Consider the following 16,405-nt stretch of genomic DNA (forward strand, 5'->3'; position numbering starts at 1 on the left):
TTCATGATTCCCAGAACAGATACAGATTCCAGTATCTTTGGAGAACATTGAAAATGTGGAAGCATAAAGATCCCATTATCTTTTAGTCTTGCATACTGGAATGTCAGCCTCTGGTAGGGACTGCCAACCTACTGTAGACATGTTAAAAATCTGGATGTATGCTTACATATAAGGTCTGTGATTCCCTTATAGGTAGCTACAGGTCTCCTCAATGACAACTGTCAACTAGTTGCTTTCCCACTAAGACTGCAAGTAAGAGTGTCAATAGGACAATATAATGGAAATGCAACACAGGACATCATCGATTTCGTTACAGAGAGATTGGAAACAAATCTGATTTTTCATGCCCTTGTGCCTTATCTCTGTTGTTCCTCCTGTTTAGAAGTGTAACATGGAAACATTTAAAGTTTGTGGGAGATGAACTGCATATTATGAAACAACAGAAAATCTGGTACCACATTAATTCTAAATTACTTTTGGTACTGAAGTTATGCACCTTTTAAACTTGGGTAATTAATATATGAAAATGTACTGCGTTTCAAAGATGCCTGTCAAACAGTCCTATGAGATTAAAAAAAAATTACAACTTCTGAGTGAAAGGTGAAGGATTCAGAGGTGTTTGGGTAACACTAAAGAAGTGGGACGAGACATTCCTTTTTCCTGCTCTTTAGTCTGTAAGTGGGTCTAAATGTTCTAGTGAGAGTACCAGTTTCCTTTCTGAAGTCCTTGCTAGAATTTAAATCTGGGTGATTTAGTTCACATCCATAGCATTTGCCAGAGAGACCATTTATGCAGTTCGCTGTCAAGACTCATTCAGAGGAAAAACATTGCTATTTTTCTTTTCAGTGCCAAAGAACATTCATGAAGATCTTTCTTACACAAGAGTGAACAAAAGAGAACAGATAGGAGAAAACAAGGTAACCTTCCAGTTAAGCTTCTGGGAGGAAAGGCTGCTGTTGGGAAGTGGGCTGCCGGATATGCTAGGCTTGCCACTACATCATGACATAACACATCTGTTTTTACGAAGTCTTTCGGTACGGTATTTAGTCCCTGCAAGCAGCCCATAAAATTAACAAGGTTACATCAAAACTTCCACTGCAGTAAAAATAGTAGTAGTCACATTGTATGTGAAAACACAAAACTGAAGGTAATAAAAATCTCAATTTAAACCATAAACATTTATTCTAAATCCTGTTAACGGCCATCTAACACTTGACTCCTCCTTTTTGCATACCTGGAGTTAGCAACATTTTTTGCTGACTCTCAGCAGCCTTGGCTGTTACTTGGCTGTCTCCTGGTTTGTGCACGTATTTTAGCCCAAACTCCCACGTTCCCTACACTATTTGCCACAGCTTGTAATAAATCAAGAGGTTCCTCTAGGCAATTTATGGTTAGACCGTGACTAACGCTTGCTTTCTCCGGGTACTGATGAGCGCCGATACCACTCGCCGTCAGAGATAGCGCCATTAGCGGCCCTCCACCGGCGCCCGGCAGCAGCAGCCCGCCGCGGCCACCACGCCCCGCCCCGCCGGGCCGTCACCAAGCAACAGCCACTCCCTCAAGCTCGCAACTGCCGGCCTTGCCTCTCCGCCATGTTGGCGCAGCCAGCGCTTAGCCGTCACCCGGCGCTCTCCTTTTCGCCGCCTCAGCACTGCCCCGTCAGTAGGCGGGGCGGTGCCGGCCGCCTCTACTTCCGAAGCGGCGGCAGGCGGTAGGTGGTGGTGGCGGGCGGCTTAGAGCTGCCTGTGGGGAGGGAAGGGAATAGAAGGGGGCGGGCGGTGGGGCTGTGCAGCGGTGGTGTGGCAGCCCTCGGCTCGCGCCGCGGCTGGAGTGACGGGGTGACACGGCAGTTGAGGTTGCCCTCGGTGGCTGCACGAGGTACGAGCTCGGAATTAGGCCGCAGCCGGGGCTGGCGCTTGAGGGAGCCTGGGCTTGGCAGGCTTGCAGGCTGCTGGCCGTCACAGGACTGGGTGGAAAGCTTTGGTCTCCTGAGAGTCAGACGAGTATCGGAGGCAACTCTTACTGTCAAAGTAGAACACCTAACAAGAGGAAAAGGAGTGATACTTAACAAAAGCTATAAGCGGGTTTCACTCTTCTCACACCTGAATCTAGTTTTTGTTTTAACTTGAAAGCACATCGACGGTATGCTTCTTCGACTTCTTTTGTTAAGTGATGCAGACTCCTGCAGCAGTAGTTAGAATCATGTTTCTTTAGAAATAAACATTAATTCTGGTTTCCAAATAGCTACTGTATCATCCTCCAAAAGTATTTAGTTTCTTTGGTTGCCTCTTTCGGGCAGCCTGAATCTATGCCAGCTTCTCTCCAAGATTCATTTAAAACCGCTGACTGTGTTTCCTCCTATGGAGACTTAAACAGCATTTTTAACCTGGGTTAGAGACAAATGTGGGCTGCAGATCAGTTTATCAAAAAATGCATTAAACTTTAAGTTGGAGTGTCAGTTGAGCAGAGTCTTCAGTTTTGCTTGCGTTTTGCAGTGATACAGGAAATGGATGCCGAGCTCATGCAGTTCTACTGCGTTTAATTAGTATGAGGAGAATTAAAAAGATATGAAGGAAAATGAGCAGAACTAAAACTTGATGGAGGTCTAATTTTGTAAAGTTTGAAAAATTCATGCTTATAGTTACCATAAAGAGCATTTAAAGTTTGCCTAGATAATCTCTATATAGTAGAGCAATCTTATCTACTCAGTTTTCACTAAACTGATGGTGTTAAAGAACAAATTATTAAAACAAGGTTCTAGCCAGGAGTCGATATTGGACTGTCACCGGCAGAAACCATTTTCCCACAGGCTCAGTGCTTCCTATAGATCTAGGTGGATGTTGACTTAACAGTAATGGGAAGATGAATATGATTGTGTCAAGGAAATGAGCACATTTTGATGTCTAATTAGAGTTCAGTGATGGCTTTTTTTAAACTTGTGTTCTTCAGCTGTTAAATGTTCACGTCTCCTTAGGAAACTGGATGCTCTTGCTAATTATTTCTGAAAGTGAGATTAAACACCTCCAAATCAATATATACGAGCTTCTGGAAGAATTGATATTCTGTCCATATAATTAAGACTTGTATTGACTATTCAGGATCTGAACTCTTCATCTCTGCAGTTGTTTATAGATTTTGTCAAGCTAGATGGAACAGAGTAGATGCTATCAAGAGCAGCCTGCTTTGTCTGATGTTTTAGGATGGGGAAAACAAAGGGTTACCAGTGACCTTGAAGTCAAAGAAGAAGCGTATCGCCTTAACTATGAATAATATTGAATATTTCAAATGGTATAGCAATTTAGCTTTTATCCCACTCTCTGGATCCAAGAAAGCTTTCTGCTTTTAATTTTCAGTGTTTATAAGACTTGACTAAAGCCTTGAAATAATTCTGTACCTGAGGGTTTTGCTGCTCTGTTTTCTTGGGTGCTAGTAGCTTTCTTCTTTCCAAGCACTTCTACTGCCGTCATCCTTCTTTGTTCCCTAATGATGTGCTCCTCTCTGTTTTACTACAGAATCCCTAACTCCTGCAGTAAATATTTCTGCTTTTTAAAATGTAACTGCAAAGCCAACCACATCCAGAAGTGCTTCAGTTTAACGGGTTGTTGATCTCATCTCTACATTACAACTCTTGGTCTCAAATAGCTGCTCTTCCATTGACTACATTTCCATTTAACCTTTAAGGTTCCTTCTGCCACAGTGTTCCTTTAGAGTGCTGAATCTGCTTTTGTGGTATGCATCACCTTATGTTTTGTACGGGAACAAAATATTCAGTCTTTGAGCAGCACTTGTTATCAGTGCCAACAGAACAAGTCTTGTAAATATGACTTGGAGAAATGAGATCATAAGTCTTCAAAATGAGTGGTAGAAATGTTAATTCTTCAGAGTAATACAGGAAGCAGGAGATTTTTTTAAGTTTAACAAAACCTCAGAAGATTCTGGGAAATGTAACCTTTTTTTTCTTTCTCCATTAGGACCTCATAATGGTGAGAAACAGCCTAACACATATTGAAAGCTACTAGTTTATTACACATGAAAGCTAGTCCCAGTTTGATACTTAAGACTTCCAGAATTAGTAGCAGGTTGCTTTTGTTCATTCTGGTATTTTACATCCTTTTGCCCTGGTCTTCCTAGTGCTTAATATTTTTACTCTGTGTTCTGTGGTTTGTTTTTTATTTTGTTTTGGATTTTTTTTGTTCTTTCCTCTGACAGAACTAAATAAATAGTGCTGAACAGAAATGTTCTCTATTAATTCTTAATTCAAGAAAATCACATAATTAAACTGAGCACTCCTTTTAAATAATGCAGAGCAGTTTGATGTAAAACTGAAACAGGAAGTGCTCAGAAATCTGGAATAGGGTCAAACTGTCAGTCATTCTTTTAGACCAAAGGGAAAGGATCCCTGTTTTGTGTGTGTGTGATTTTGGTTTTGTGTTTTTGTTTTTTTGGTTTGGTTTTGTGTGTGTGTGTGTGTGTGTTGTGTGTTTTGGTTTTGTTGGTTTTTTTTTGTGTGTGTGTGTGTTTTTGTGTGTGGTGTCTTTTGTTTGTTTTTTTTTGTTTGTTTTTTAATTCTGTGTGTGTCACCAATTTGGCAAGGAACTGAAAACAGTGCTCTCACCTGTTAAAGGCATATAACTATCAGCATATGGCTATAATTCATTCTGTCTCTTAATTAATTTGTGACTTCCTGACTGGGTTGTGCAGGAGCAGAAACAAATGGTATCTCTTATTTGCTGTAGGGAAGGTAAAGTGATAGCATAATTGTTCTGGGCAGCAGACATTTATCTCAGTTTCAGCTGTAAACCATTACGCTATAGAGACTCTTTAAAAGGGAACCTGTAAGTGTCCAACCCACTCTGTCTGTGATCAGTCTACTAAAGCAAGGGACAAAAAAAGATGTTCAAGCCTAGGAATCTTGTAAAATACTCTATTTTGCTGTCAGAGGAAAAGCTCTATTAAAATGGCACTGCCTCAATTCTACAGGTCAGAAGACAATAGCTTGATTTTTCTTAGGCAAGAAAACTGAATTAAACTGTTATATTTGTCTTTTCATAGAGATTTGAACCTTTATGTTTTCAGGGCAGGAGAAGCTTGACATGGGGAAAAACATAATGAGGCTCCTCTGTACTTCAGTTTCTCTTACTGTGATTTGCTGGCTAGCTGAAGGTACTCTGTCAAAGACAGATGCAAAGAAAGGTGCTACAAAAAAACTAGAAGAAAAGGTAAGACAAATAACTGAAATGCTAATTTTATTTGGCATGTGCAGTGATCTAATTGAACTTTGGTAAATGCATTCTCATTCTGTCAAAATGGTGTTAAAAGCAATCATGCATTTCTATTGAAGCTTATGATCACAAATAAGACTTCTTGAAACTGTCCTTTCCTTCAGCTTTTATGAGTGTCTCAGATTGTTCACTCCATGAACCAGCTCCTTGGTGCAGACCTCTGGAACTTTATCCCCCATGCAAGCTGCAGAAGCAGGAAGTTTTTTGTCCCCTCTCGCATAGCTAAAGGAAACATATTTCCATTCCTTTAGAAAGTGGAGCAGGGAGTACTAGTTTGGGCCAAGAGCTCTAGATCGTTTACTGGTGAAAGAGAAGGTGATCTCAGCCTTGCTAATGGGAAGGCTGCATTCTGACAGGAAATTTTGAAGAGCCTCCTAACCAGCAGTTCCTTTGCAGATAGAAATTATTCAGAGTCTCGCAGCAATTTGAGCAAGTGGAGCCAACATGCTGAAGTCTCTCTTAACTTGCTGAGCATGTTCTTGTTTCCTGTTTCCTTCCTTTCAAAACTGCAAGAAAGCACAGCAGTGCAAGAGAATGTGTGTGTATGGAGAGGAAGTACATTTACCAGTTCATATACCAACTATGTGTACTTACTGTTGCCAAACATGTTTGGGAAAAAAAAGTAGACATGTTAAAAATTCTCTCTCTTAAATTATAAATATAGTTAATCGTTCAATATACAAATGCATCTCTCATTGCTTGTATTACTTGCTTGCTTAGTATCTACCAGGAAGAATCATAGAATAGTTAGGGTTAGAAAGTACCTTAAGATCATCTAGTTCCACCCCCCCTGCCAAGGGCACAGACACCTCACACTAAACCATATCACCCAAGGCTCTGTCCAACCGGGCCTTGAACACCGCCAGGGATGGAGTATTCACAACCGCCCTGGGCAACCCATTCCAGTGCCTCACCACCCTCACAGTAAAGAACTTCCTCCTTATATCCAATCTAAACTTCCCCTGTTTAACTTTTAACTCGTTACCACTTGTCCTGTCACTACAGTCCCAAATGAAGAGTCCCTCCCCAGCATCCTTATAGCTCCCCTTCAGATACTGGAAGGCTGCTATGAGGTCTCCACGCAGCCTTCTCTTCTTCAGGCTGAACAGCCCCAACTTTCTCAGCCTGTCTTCATACAGGAGGTGCTCCAGTCCCCTGATCGTCCTTGTGGCCCTCCTCTGCACTTGTTCCCACAGTTCCATGTCCTTTTTATGTTGAGGACAGCAGAACTACACACAGTACTCCAAGTGAGGTCTCACAGGAGCAGGGTAGAAGGGCAGGATCACCTCCTTCGACCTGCTGGTCACGCTTCTTTTTATGCAGCGCAGGATACGGTTGGCTTTCTGGGCTGCAAGCGCACACTGCTGTCTCATGTTATGTTTCTCATTGACCAACACCCCCAAGTCCTTCTGCGCAGGGCTACTCTGAATCTCTTCTCTGCCCAACCTGTAGCTGTGCCTGCGATTCCTCCGACATAGGTGTAGGACCTTGCACTTGTCATGGTTAAACTTCTTGAGGTTGGCATCAGCCCACCTCATAAGTGTGTTGAGATCCCTCTCGATGGCATTCCTTCCCTCCAGCATATCAACCAAACCACACAGCTTGGTGTCATCGGCAAACTTGCTGAGGGCACACTCAATCCCACTGTCCATGTCACTGACAAATATGTTGGAACAAAAGAAATTCTAGTCTGCAGATAGTGAGGGTAGTGCAAAGTGTTAAGTCTTATGCCTAAAGCCCGTATGCTAAACCAATAGATAGTTTCTGTGTACTCACCATGCACACTTAGGCCTTTTCTCTTTCTGTCTACTAAAACTATTTGTGCTGTTTCAGTTAAAGCAAATTTTCCTTAAATAAAGGTGTTAAGAACATTGGCCTTCAGTGACCACAGTACAGCATAATCAGTCTAAATAGATCCAGTTTTAGTATTCAAATTATTGGTTAAGAACTCCTGACCCCTTTTTGTTGCTTTGGGGGTAACATGTCAGAAAGCATTGGCTAGGGAGCAGAATGCCATCAGCTGTGGTAAATGATGTTCTTTGATCTTACAAATTCTTGTGGTTCAAACCCAGCCAGACAGCTCATTCACTCACTGCCCCCACCTTCTTGCCCTCCCCCTACTCCCAGAGGGACAGAGAGGAGAATCGAAAAGAATGCAACTCCCACGGGTTGAGATAAGAACAGTTTAGTAACTAAAGGTATAACACGAATCACTACTGCTACCACCAATAATAATAATGTTAAAGGAAATAAGGGAAGAGAATACAACACCTCAGCACCCGCCAACCGATAACTCGCCCCACCCCAGCCTAACTAAGCACTGACCGATACCTTCTCCAACCCTGCAGTCTCCTAGCCCTTCCAGGTAACTCTCAGTTACATCCTGGGCATGACGTGCTGTGGTATGGAATACCTCTTTGGTTAGTTTGGGTCAGGTGTCCTGTCTCTGCTTCCTCCTAGTTTCCCCTCCTCCCTGGAAGAGCATGAATCCTTGGCCAGACCATCAGTGTTATCAGCTCTGTTCCCAGTCTAAAAGTCAAAACACAGCACTGCACCAGCTACCAAGAAGGAGAAAAATGACTGCTACTGCTGAAACCACGACAATTCTTGACTATTATTTTTTAATTTGTGTGCTTTTTGCTTTGCAGACAAAGTTTACTGCTGATGACAGATCATGTCTGAGCACTGTTTCAGTTTTAAGTCAAACTGCTCTACATTGTTTAAAAGGAGTGTTTAGGGTTTAATGATGTGATTTTCTTATTTTATTTTTTCTTTAAGTTTGTTGCTATTGAATGTTGCGCTTATATGTAGCTGATTGTAAACGCTGTCTTCTCCCCCCAGATACTGCATTCTGATAAAAATGTGCAGGACAGGGGACTGGTAGTTGTGGATCTAAAGGCAAAAGATATTATACTGGAACACAGGAGCTATTGCTTCAAGAAGATGAGAGAAAGACATTTCTCGGGAGATGTTCTGGGTTATATTACTCCTGTAAGTTAGCAAAATGAATAAAACTGTGCTTTGAATGAATATGCAGGACACTGTGCTAATTTGCAGTCTTGCATCTCTGCTTTAAAAGCATTTTTACAATAATGGAAACTTCTGGTCAAATGCAGTCAAATAGAGCATTATTCAGGTGCTTGTTCTCCTACCCATCTCTTGGAGGATGTCTAAGTCATACTGGGTTTTTTTCTTCGCTGGTACAACAGAGATGATAGTATTCTTATGTCCTCAATGAGGCGTGTGAAGTTGCAGTAAAGTCAGAACAAGAGGACTACTAAGTGTCCTCATAACACATAGCTACCAATTTGAACCTTCTAAATAAACAGTAAAAAATTTATATTGCTGTCATACAGATCTCTTTTGCTGTCCAGTCTTGCTGTTATTCAGATGAGCTTTTCTTGAATAATTAATGCTGCTTTCTTTTGTTTAGAGGATGCATTTCATTGTATCAGTCTTACACAGCTCAAAAAAGAAGTAGGTGCCTTATAAATTTTCACCTTTGTCAAGTTCTCTTGAGCATAAATGTAGTCTGTAAATTTGAAACTGTGTTGGAATTTACATTCAGATTTCTGTAGTGCAGGGGAATTTTCACAATCGGAAGATCGCCTTTCATGTAGCTATCAGTTTCCAGAGTACTTTCTTATTTAAGTAAAAAGAATATCCCAGAAGGTTTATTCAAACTAACAAATGGGGACCTAGCAAATGATTACATTTGTATGAAAGACTTTGTATTGGTCAATAGTAAAGTGAACTGTATATCTTGCTTTTGAGCCTCTCACTTGTTTGTTTTTTTTTTCCCTCCTTTCTTTTGCAAGTGGAACAGTCATGGCTATGACATTGCTAAAATATTTGGAAACAAATTTACACTAATCTCACCAGTCTGGTTACAAGTGAAAAGGAGAGGGAAGGAAAGGTTCCAGTTCACTGGACTCCATGATGCTGATAAAGGTGTTAACTTTATTTTTCTTTGAATATGCATTGCAAGTAAGGTTACTGGTCTTGTTGCAGAGTAGGTAGCTTTGGCAATATGTTAATGTGGGGTTTTCTGGTTCTGCCTCATAGTGAAGTACTTCCATCCATTCAATTATTTGAGGGAGTTTTCTTTAGAGTGAACTTCTTTCAGTCTCCATTGGCTTCCACATGCATACATAGCTTATCAGTTCAAAGAATGAACAGAAAGATTGGCTTTTCCACCAGGCTGTCTACAGAGCCCCTCCTAAAAAAAAAAATAAAAGGAAGGGACAAAGAATCTGTAGAGGCAGAAATAGTCTGGTATTTGCACTGTGCAGTTGTTTACCTGTTGTGTGGTTCCCCCCCACCTTTGCAAAAACCTTTGGGTGAGTTTGTTTTGGGAATGGAAGATAATTTTAATCTGAAGAGGTTTTTTTTTTCCTTTCAAGAAACTGGTGGCAAGTTCACATTTCAGCTAGTATGTTCTTAAAATAATAACTAAATAGTTTATGGTTTTGAACTCGACTGAATAGGGAATCTCATTTGAAACAGCTACTGTGTTGGTGTCTACTAACAAATTCTTTGTAGTGCAGTGACTGCCAAGAGGAGTGGATGGGACACTTATAAGTACAATCTAAAAAAAAAAAAAAAAAAAAAAAAATTCCTCCCAGGTGATGCTTAGTGACTACGTAAGTGTTGTTCTAACTAAGTAGGCAGTAAGATAGTTTCCATCATGAGGCAGAACTATGAGCAGCATGAGAGGGCTTGGGTAGGCACTACTGTAAAATTGCCGTGAATGCTAGTTGTGCTGTGGTGGAGGCGAATACCTTCAAATTCTGTGTGTCAGAGGATGTTTCGTTTGTGTTGGTTATGAGCTAGTAGTCTGGCACAAAGATATAATGAACTAGGCTACATTATTTGAAGAATGCTTGAAAATATGTTGTCATTGTCAACATCATTCATATTTTAACAGTTGTTCTCTTGATACCGTTTGACAGGTTGGATGAAAGATGTCAGAAAAAACTCCAAAAACATCAAAATTGGTGAGCCTTTGTATTATTTTGGTTTTTGTTGTTTTTTATTTTACCATCTTTAACTGCTAGCTGAGCAAAAGAAGGCTTTGCTGCGGATGTGTATGGGAGAAAGGGAGGTTACCTTAGCATAGCTGTATGAAGGAAAATGTATGAGAAGAAAAATAAAAGCAGTTAAAAATAGATAGTTAAGTAACTGAAGTGTTAATCCTGTTGGTGCCCTAATGTTTTGCCGTAACTGCTTGTTTCTGGACAAACCCTGGGTCACAGGGCCTCCTTGTAGGGGCAGTTTGTATTTAACACTACGTGTATACAATAGTACTGGGAGGGCAGTCTACAAACTTGTTGCTCAGTTAAAAAAAAAATCCAACTCTGAGTCAGTTAGACTTTCTTGCATGATAGTTGAAAAGTCCTCCTTTACCTCTTCTCCCCTTGAAGCTGGGAACTCGAGGGATGTGCCATGGTGCGTGTCTTTAGGGAAAATATCAAATATTTCTGTAGAGAGAATTCTGTGGAATTGCAAACCCCTTCTTAATTCAGAATGGAGTATGAAACTGAAATGCATTAGAAAAATTGAATGCTCAGTCAGATATTTGAAATCAGCTGCCAAATGATAAATCTTTAAATCTCTTCTAAAATACACTTCTGCATCCTTGGTAGTTACAGAGGGCTTAAACATAACTCTCTGTGAGTTGTTGGCTTTTCTAGCGTGCATGATTATCATATGTTTCGACAGCAGTTTTCCTGACTCTTGTCTGACTGTTTTGAATGTTTTGGTTTGCTAGAAAAAGAAATTACATGAGCTCAAGTCCCTGTGTTTTCCAAAATAAAAATTTGTCACAGGGTCTTTAGTAGAAGAATGTACCAGGTTGCGTACAAAAGAATAAATTAGAATTTGAGGTGAACTTTTCTTGTTCTCGTGATAGAATAGATGCACAACTTGCAGAAAGACTGCTGCTTCATGTTGGTGGTATTTTAAGACTTTACGTGGGGCTCAGTTAAGATCATAAACTCAAGTAGTAGAATCAAATAGTTCAATCAAGTGAAGGTATCTTTTCTTAAAACTTGCATCACTGCTGACCTTTAACTAAACATAAAATGAAGAAGAATGTTCTACAGTGTCAATTTATCTGTGCTGCTGAAGTTGGTCAAAGAGCAATGATCTTAATTATGGAATGTGTTGTTTAGTGGCATCTCTGCTTGTATCTGCTGTCTTCAGTTTCTGCAGAAATATTCCAGCGTAGATAATAAATTATTCATTTTCACTACTGATTGACAACTTTACTTGATAGTGCCTCGCATTTTGTTTGATGGCTGGACTTACCAGGACTTCGAAAGTGTTTTTGGCAGTGAGGATGAGATAGAGGAGCTTTCCAAGAGTATGGTTCTGCTAGCCAAGGTAAAAAGACTTTTCGAAAATGCTTATAAAAGAGTGCGAGATTATTTGATGCCTTTTGAGTGGGTGTTTTCTCATTTTTAGAAAATATGCTCAAAACAATAACGCAGGAGGATTCTTAGTGATGTGTCCTAGTATGTACCCAGTTCCTATAGATACGAAGTATTTATACACTTAAGTGAAGTTAACTACAAGTCTAAAGTGAGATTGTGCAAGTCTGATCAACATAACCTTGTTATGTTATCGTTGGCAACTGCACAGGTGACTTTTGCCTGCTGTGAGTGATGATTGATAAAACTTGTTCCAAACAGCTGTCAGACTGAGCGTTACTGGGGTAGTAGTGGATACCTGATAAGCATCTCATGGAGATTGCCTAGTGAGCAGACTGCTTTCTTTTAGGTTTCTATTAAAAAATAAATCATATTACACAGGGGTTAAAACTAGTTAGTAGCATTTTTTGATAAGCAGAAAAAGGGCCATGAGTGTAATGAGTGCTATTTTCTGTGTGACGGGAGTACATTTGGGCTCAGTGTGACAGAGCTGATGAGCCACTTTTACTAGCAACAATAACTCACTGGATGTCTGTTACTGTACAATTTTGCTAAGGTCTGATAAACCAGTTTGCTTAAAATATTAAGAGGTTGGAGAGAGGAGAAGAGAATTTCCTTTGAGGAATGGTTACTAAGATTTTTCTGTGCAGCCCCTTACCTCATAGCTTTAGAGCTATGCATGTGTGGGACTAAAGTTACACCAAAAGACATTCACCTTTATTGGTTTATTCATGACAGTCTGCTTCATTACTGTCAGAGTAAGTTTTCTCACTTGCTACACGATGTAAAGAAATCTTACTGTACTCTAGAGGAAGATGGATGTAGAGGTAATTGAATAGTTCGTTAAAACTTGTAACTGATACATCAGTTCTAGGTCCTTGGTAAGGGTTGGCCCCTTAAGGAAAGGGTACTTAAGTTGGCAATATCCTTGATCATGCCAAACATAAATAATCACAAGTGAGATTAATTGTGGGAAATGTTTGGAATCATACCTATGCCAAGTTAGCATTTACATTTTTAGACACAAGAGCTCATGAGTTTTTTGCCAATATACATGTAAATGTGTGTTAAATGATTTGCTTAACAACCATCGCTCATTAATGACCGAATTTTCCCAATCTGATATTGGTTTATCCTGTAAGAGTGGAAGTCATGGGTTAACTAATAGAGGTCTTCAACTTTTGCATGTTTGTTAAATAATTTATGCTTCTTTTTGACTTTTTCATGACATGGATTAAAGACAAAGCTGGTGTAGGAATACAAAGCATGTTCAATCTGTAACAGTATGAGAAGTACTACAGTAATTGTGTGCTTTGATACCGTATTATAATCTCTGATAAAAGCACAATGAATAAGCATGGTGATTAATTTATGTTGTTGTTGTTGATTCCCTTTACTTAGAATGAAAATTTTGATGGTTTTGTGGTTGAAGTTTGGAGTCAGCTGGGAAATCAAAAACAGACGTGAGTATAAGTCTGTAGGATGCAATCCCTAAAAATTGGCTTTTTTAAAGTATCTTTTTAATTTGTCCATATTGATTTGAATTTTTCATTATAAATAAATATACTTCATTCTACGACAACTAAAGTTTGTTCCATTTATCTTAGAATGAAGTAGAAGATTCTACTTCACTCTACATGAATGCAAAGATTACACAGTAATCTTCACAGCAGACCTAGCAGACCACATTAGCCTTTCATGCTTGAGTTCTGCAAGGTGTTACTGTTGTGCAAGGGTGAAGAGGGTACCTCACTGTATGCTTACTCAGATGTTGACGCAAGCCTGTATTATGACATTGACTGGTTTCGGTTGCTTCATGAAGCTTGCAAATGGGGGATGCTTTAAAGACCACCAAATTTGAGCTGATTAGGAAACTTTCCAAGCCTTTTTATAGAGATCTTTTAGACATACTGAAACTAAAACCAAAATCCCCAACAAGAAGTAAATCTAGGGAGAAACTGGCTTTGGTTTTTTGCAGGCACGGTATATATAAGGTCTGTATTTTAGAGTACTTAATCTACCTTTTAGTAGCTATGCTAAGAAGTTTCAGTGAGTCTGCATTTATTGGAGCTGCTAAAACTAAAGGGCATATCCATATTAAGCTGTTGCCTGACATACTGGTTTCCTTGAGCAAAAGCCCCTTGGCTGTCTTAACACCTGGGACAAGATTCAAGGTAAGGCAATCTCCAAACTGCTGCTTCAGGAGGAAAAGGCAGAATGTGTGTTGAAATGAATGATTCAGTGCAGTAATCTGGCAGTTTTGTGTTATTTCCCTCAGGAAATTCAGGCATCCATTCCCTAAAGTACGCATTCCTACCAGCTCTCTATTGCCTAAAATATCTGGGGAAGACCAGATTAGAAGAAAGCTTCACAGAATGCAGACTTTATTATTGAAGACTTTAATCTTTTAAAAATGGTTACTTCAGGTTATTCTCTTCAAGGCAAATGCTACTGACTGGCACATAATAGTTATTACTGGAACTGAGTGTGCTATTAAGAGAGTCCTGCCATTTCCCTAGAAAATCAACACTTGGGAGCAAAGAATTGAAACTGCAGCATCTTTGTAGCTTTGACAGGGGATCTACCATTTGTACTGGAACAGATAATTCTTAAACTAGATGTTCTTGCTCACAATTATGTAAGTTGCCAGGTTGTTCTTAAGAATTAATCTCTATACTGAGCTCTGAATCTATTGCAATAAGACAGCCAACAAGGTGATTTAAGCAATTAGTAGCTGCCAGTCAGAAGTTGGGTGTAGTGGTCAGTTTATGTATTGTGTTTCCTGTATTTCAGTAAAATAGATGCTTTTCTTATTAGTTAGCTTACATGAATGTAAGACAGACTATATTACTGTAATTTTACGATTCACTGAAGACCAACTTAAGCATACTGGCATCAAAGTTCTGTATTGCGAATGACACACATGAACAAAACATACTTTTTTTTATTAGCTCCTTGGGTAAGTTTACTTGTGACATGGTAAAAATGCTACTCTTTGCCAGAAGTAATGCTGGTTCAAAACAGCATTGCTTGTCCTATTTAGTGTCCTAATAACTGTTTGTCTTAGGGGAGGTACTGCTTTGTAGTTGCTCTAGCCTTTAGTAGCCAATTGTTATTTAGGTGAAGTACAGAAGCACTGCTTACATACTGGCTGTCTATCTGTTAGTGATAAACAGGAGTGGGAAGTATTTTTCTTCAGAGAAGGGTCATACTTGTAGAGTAGAATGCTAACTGCCTTCTTTGCTACAAGTCAGCAGTGTTTGATCATATGTGTTCACCTGTGAATAATGATTTAGGGTCACCCCAACAAAAAAAGTGGAAGATGGTATTTGATATAAAAACATGAATAGAAACAAAAGATATGAACTGCAGATTTTCTTCCTCTTCAAGACCAGATTGGATTTAAGTGCTTTATTGTAAACTCATCTGTGGTTTTTTTCCTTCCTTTATTGCCACTTCCCTAGAAATAGTTAAGGTGCTTAAGTTGAAAAATACTTTGTGTTGGGCTTACCTCCTCAGAGACAAAGATTCTGACTAAGGCTTATTTAGGAAGCAAGCTGAAGCTAGCTTGTGTGTGGAACAACAGTTCTGTTAATGTAGAAGCGCATCATTATTTTAAAATTTTGCTTTGTGATGCTTGTAAGGTATGAGACCAGTGTCTTCATAATGAGATTGTCATTTTGTCTATCACTTGCTCAAAAACTGGATGGCTTGGGTATCCAGTGCCCCAGAGGTTTTCCCTATCAATATTGTTTTGAGTGAACATGTGCTTTGAACAGATCTTGACAGATAGAATAAAGTGAACTGGGAACGTTGTCAAGCCTGTATTTTTATTGCCCACTGAGTGATGTTACTTTAGGAGCTGCTAATTTCCTTTTGAATAGCAGAGCAGAGTTATTCCTGTTAAATGGATAAGCATAGATGGTCCTTTGCTTCCCTTGCTCCTCCCAGAAAAGTGGAGCAGCGCATGACCTCTTCAGCCCAGAGAGTGGCAGTATTGTAACATGCCTCATCTTCCTTGTCAGATTATTTCTAAGGTGACAATCAGTAGTAAAGCATGTTTTTAACTTTGGAAGGGTGGGGATCGGTTGACGCGTAGGTGTCAAGACAGAGATGACCCCTGATTCTTTGGAGATGTGAAGTTTTTGTAGAACAGCCATCGTGTATGCTCCATCTAAAGCATCTGTATCAACTATTAGGTACATAGTATAGGCTTTCCTGACTCGGATCCTTGAAGGTCAAACAGCTGAAAGTAGCTTAATGTACTCCTAGATAAAGGAACAGAAGATATAATGATGCTCCTAGGAACACATGCAAATTACTTTCAGAGCTGTCTGGCAATACAAGGAGGCCAGCCTAGCTAACACAATTGATTCCCGTCTTTTAGTATGAATATGTCTTAGTTTAAAAAGAAAATTAAAAATCAGTTGGTTTTTTTTATTATTATTTTCTGAAATACAAGTAGTCGTTTCACATAGCAGTTAGCAGCATTTAATGACATTCAGTGTGGGTGCGTAAAAACATCTGGGGCTATGCTACAGCTGGCAGCTTGCCTTAGGAAATGATAGAGCTGTGGTGTAGATCTTAAGTAAAAAAATATTTTACTTAAAATCATTAAGGCTTTCCAAAATGTAAGTGGATGCCTAGCTGTTAAATTAATAAATAATAAAATGGTATTCTATTATTTGAATT

General features: G+C 39.5%; 1 protein-coding gene across 2 annotated transcripts in view; it reads left to right on the forward strand.

The window, feature by feature from the left end:
* The first annotated feature begins 1,672 nt into the window (after positions 1 to 1,672).
* Positions 1,673 to 16,405, forward strand: part of CHID1 (chitinase domain containing 1) — a 126,189-nt gene continuing 111,456 nt past the window's right edge. The window contains exons 1-7 of one of the 2 annotated variants that reach the window (XM_057412720.1): positions 1,673 to 1,711; positions 5,053 to 5,219; positions 8,124 to 8,273; positions 9,101 to 9,233; positions 10,235 to 10,279; positions 11,560 to 11,666; positions 13,115 to 13,176. In XM_057412720.1, coding sequence (XP_057268703.1) covers positions 5,067 to 5,219; positions 8,124 to 8,273; positions 9,101 to 9,233; positions 10,235 to 10,279; positions 11,560 to 11,666; positions 13,115 to 13,176 — 650 coding nt within the window. In that variant the 5' untranslated portion in view covers positions 1,673 to 1,711; positions 5,053 to 5,066. The remainder of the gene's footprint in view (positions 1,712 to 5,052; positions 5,220 to 8,123; positions 8,274 to 9,100; positions 9,234 to 10,234; positions 10,280 to 11,559; positions 11,667 to 13,114; positions 13,177 to 16,405) is intronic. The other variant, XM_057412719.1, reaches the window with a different exon arrangement.

This window comes from Pezoporus wallicus, unplaced genomic scaffold, assembly GCF_028554395.1.
Source record: "Pezoporus wallicus isolate ANWC-B61680 ecotype Strahan unplaced genomic scaffold, APGP_CSIRO_Pwel_v1 scaffold_6885, whole genome shotgun sequence".
Classification (NCBI taxonomy): domain Eukaryota; kingdom Metazoa; phylum Chordata; class Aves; order Psittaciformes; family Psittacidae; genus Pezoporus; species Pezoporus wallicus.